This window comes from Physella acuta, unplaced genomic scaffold (genome assembly GCF_028476545.2).
Source record: "Physella acuta isolate Inbredline_101_S28 unplaced genomic scaffold, ASM2847654v3 ptg000199l, whole genome shotgun sequence".
Lineage (NCBI taxonomy): Eukaryota > Metazoa > Mollusca > Gastropoda > Physidae > Physella > Physella acuta.
Window position 1 is genome coordinate 18,873 of NW_026731718.1, and position 3,312 is coordinate 22,184.

Below are 3,312 nucleotides of genomic sequence, written 5' to 3' on the forward strand. Positions count from 1 at the left end.
GTTGTGGGTAGAATGTATACTAGGGTCGGTGAAGTTTTCACCTAGGTAGGTTTCAAAGTTGTTACATGCATGTTTAGGAATTGTTGGCAGTCGAGTTCATACTAAGGTCGGTGAAGTTTTCACCGACGCATGTTTCAAACTCTGTCCATTCATGTCTTGGAGTTGTTGCGGATAGAATTTATACTAGGGTCGGTGAAGTTTTCCCGATGTAATATTGTTTTTGTCTTTACCAGTTCGTTTTGTGATGGTGTGTGTGTGTGTGTGTGTGTGTGTATGTGAGAGCTTTTTGGTTTGAGTGAAAAAAGTTTGGTTTGCGGTGTATAACTGACACCGATGTTTTGACTGCGTAGGATTTCAAAGTTGGATGGGAAAGTTGTCACACCTTTTAATCAGCTATTACAATTAATCACAAAAGAGCATTTAAATGTATATAAAAATTTTATTTACTTAAAACAACTCCTGATTGTGTGTGTGTGTGTGTGTGTGTGAATGTGCAGCCCGTACAAAAGGACAGTCTGGATAATAGCGTCGATGTTCTTCTTCTACCACATCACCCGTTTCCCAACCCCTCAACGTATTCAAACAGAAAATACACTTGACAAGGTCACCAGGTCCAATGAAGATAAAACCATTTTTAGCCAAACTGATAGGGTCGACCGGGTAGACGTCGGACCAACACCCCGAAAATGTTTGCAACCTTTCCTCCTCATCATGGAACCTGATGTCACTGTCCCTGTCAGAAGCTGGGTTGGGTGGTGGTGGTGTCTCATCAAGGGGCTCAATAAAGGTTCCACCTATAGGTCGCTGTACAAACACTCTCTCATAACCTAGATTCATCTCCCCTTGATTAGTCTCATGAAAGGTACTGATCATCTGTACAGGATACAATCTCACTTCCTCGGGTCCAATATCAAGACCCGTTTCCGTTTGATCCGACATTCCCGTGCTCTCACTGGAATCCCATCCACAGCACTGAAGACAAAAACATTCACCGGACATGGTATAGGGTTCTTATACGGCGGTGTTTATAGTATTCCCTGAATACCACGCCTGGGTGGGCTATCGATCAATACCGTAAAGAGCGGTTTCCAATTCGGATCCAGTATTTTAAATGGTTGATTTTGATTTCAGTCATGCCTCTTATACAGGATACCGAGTTACATAACTTTCAGGGACAAGTAACAAAACAATAACTCACATCAAAAATTTAAAAAAGACCGTTTATATCATAAGTTTTTATTGAATAAAAACAACCCCATCAACATACCGTCATGGTTCTGTCTTATTTACATATTTACATTAAAGTCTCGTTAAAGTCATGGTTGGTAAACTAAAGGTTCTTATATGTCTAGGGGAGATGTTGTGACATTGTCTGCGTCTACTTGTCTTTTAATGTAAAAGTAAGAAAGTGAGTTTCTGTGTTGGGTGTAAATGTATATCCCCGTGTTGTATGCTCTGAACCCTGTGTTTGTCCCACCAGTTGGTTCCTTTGTTGTGAGGACCTGCATGAAAGATTCTTTGCCTAGTGTGTTGTGATTTTTAGATAATCCTTTGGTTGATGTTTTATTATACTCGCCAAAACAGTGGTACGTCTTACTACATAAAGATACCATCCCATCCCCGTCATATTCTAGCTTAAACAACCCCGGTGTTCTTTTTTCATAAATTTTCCTAGCCCTACACCACAGACAATGACTATCTACCGTGCCTTTGCCGCTTATAAATTGTGGTCTATGTGAGTCGCATACTTCTGAGGGGAACCATTTGTCGTAAATGTCAAAAAACTCGTGTTCTAGTCCCGGTCTAACGGCTTTTAACAAGTCATCGGTACTTAAGGCTAAGTATAAACTGTCCGTGTCCATCTCACATAGCTGAAAGTCGGTTCTATCTATATATTTGTCTATAAAGTCATAATAAAATTCTAACATTCTAAGTTTCGCGTACTGATAAACGAAAAAGCCTATCTGAAGAGGGAGATCCCAAACTATCTTCTTTTTTAACGTTTCTACTTCGTAAACATTGTCGGTAAGTTTTGTCATTTTTTTAAATCGTGGATTATTAATACAATCCCCTATATCCTTATCACTACAGTAGGTCATGTCCGCATGTCGTGTTTTATCCGTCAAAGTTTTACCGTATGCCGCGTTTCCTAACAATTTCATTGTTTCACTAGTTATTGCGTATTTGTCGTCTATGTCCCCCTTTCTTCGCGCGTCTGAAACTGTATCCCCAAATGTCTTAAAACATGCAACCGGATTATATTCAACGACTTGATAAATTTTAGTTACCACCAACCCATGATTTAAATACCACTTTAAAAGGGGGGTCGCTAATAAAATTTTCTCCCCTGTAAAGCTACCGATTAAAGTCCGTCTACCGCTAGTTAATAAGTTGTTATCGATCGCGTATTGTCTCATAAACGGTCCGATGTCATCCCGCGTAACGTCCGTATTTTTAAAAATAGGTGTCATCTCACTAAAATGTTCTCTTAAACTATCCGGTACTTTAATGTCGCATTCTATCAGACCAAAACACGAGGCGTCTAAAACAGAATCGATGATCTGTTTTTCAGTCAGGGGCCATCTTTTACCATAGGTCGGTGTCGGTGTCTTTTGTGATTTGTCAATAGATTTTAAATAGTCTTTAATAGTTGGGTTCATTTTTTTCTGGTTCCCCCACTCACATTCCCACATTTCTACAACTTTAACGTCAACAGTATCTGTAAGGTACTTCGTAATTTCGTTTGTCTTTTTAAATAACTCAGTCAAGGGTCTGCTGCTAATAGGATTAACTGTTCGGTCTTTGGTTAAGGGGCAGTCGGGGTGTCCGTGAAAGAGGCAGCCATGGAACTGATAAACGGTTCGACTGTTCGCGTCCCACCCGTCTACTCTTATATGGCGGGATCCTAAGCTAACTTCGCCCTCGTTAAATGCAGTTTTTAAAGTTACCCCCTTTGTTTTTGAAACCCACGATAACCACTGAAAGGCCTGTTCCCCATAATGATTCGCTTTACGCGGTCTAAACCCCTCCTCACTATTTCTAATAATCGGAAATCCCGTCGGCATTTTTTGCATTAAAGACCATAAATAAAGCGCGTTCGCGTCGTACCCCTTAATTGTCTGTACCACCTTTTTACTATTCCCCCTAATGAACGTTTCACCCTTTTCGTGATGTCTATGAAAAATAATGGAGGGGCCCCCTACAATATTATTTCGGATTGTTTTATGTAACTCTGATTCGCGCTCGGAACACAAAGAAAAAGAAACGTTTTTGGGAAGTGTTTTGAATAAGTATTTTAAGGTTACCCCCGGG

The 3,312-nt window shown here is 40.2% G+C and overlaps 1 protein-coding gene across 1 annotated transcript; it reads right to left on the reverse strand.

Moving 5' to 3' along the window:
- Positions 1 to 385: 385 nt before the first annotated feature.
- LOC131937064 (baculoviral IAP repeat-containing protein 3-like) lies at positions 386 to 939 on the reverse strand. The gene is made up of 2 exons (XM_059294250.1): positions 594 to 939; positions 386 to 393 (listed from the first exon to the last, which is right to left on the reverse strand). Exons 1-2 carry the CDS (start codon positions 937 to 939, stop codon positions 386 to 388), a joined length of 354 nt encoding a protein of 117 aa, XP_059150233.1.
- Positions 940 to 3,312: the final 2,373 nt, after the last annotated feature.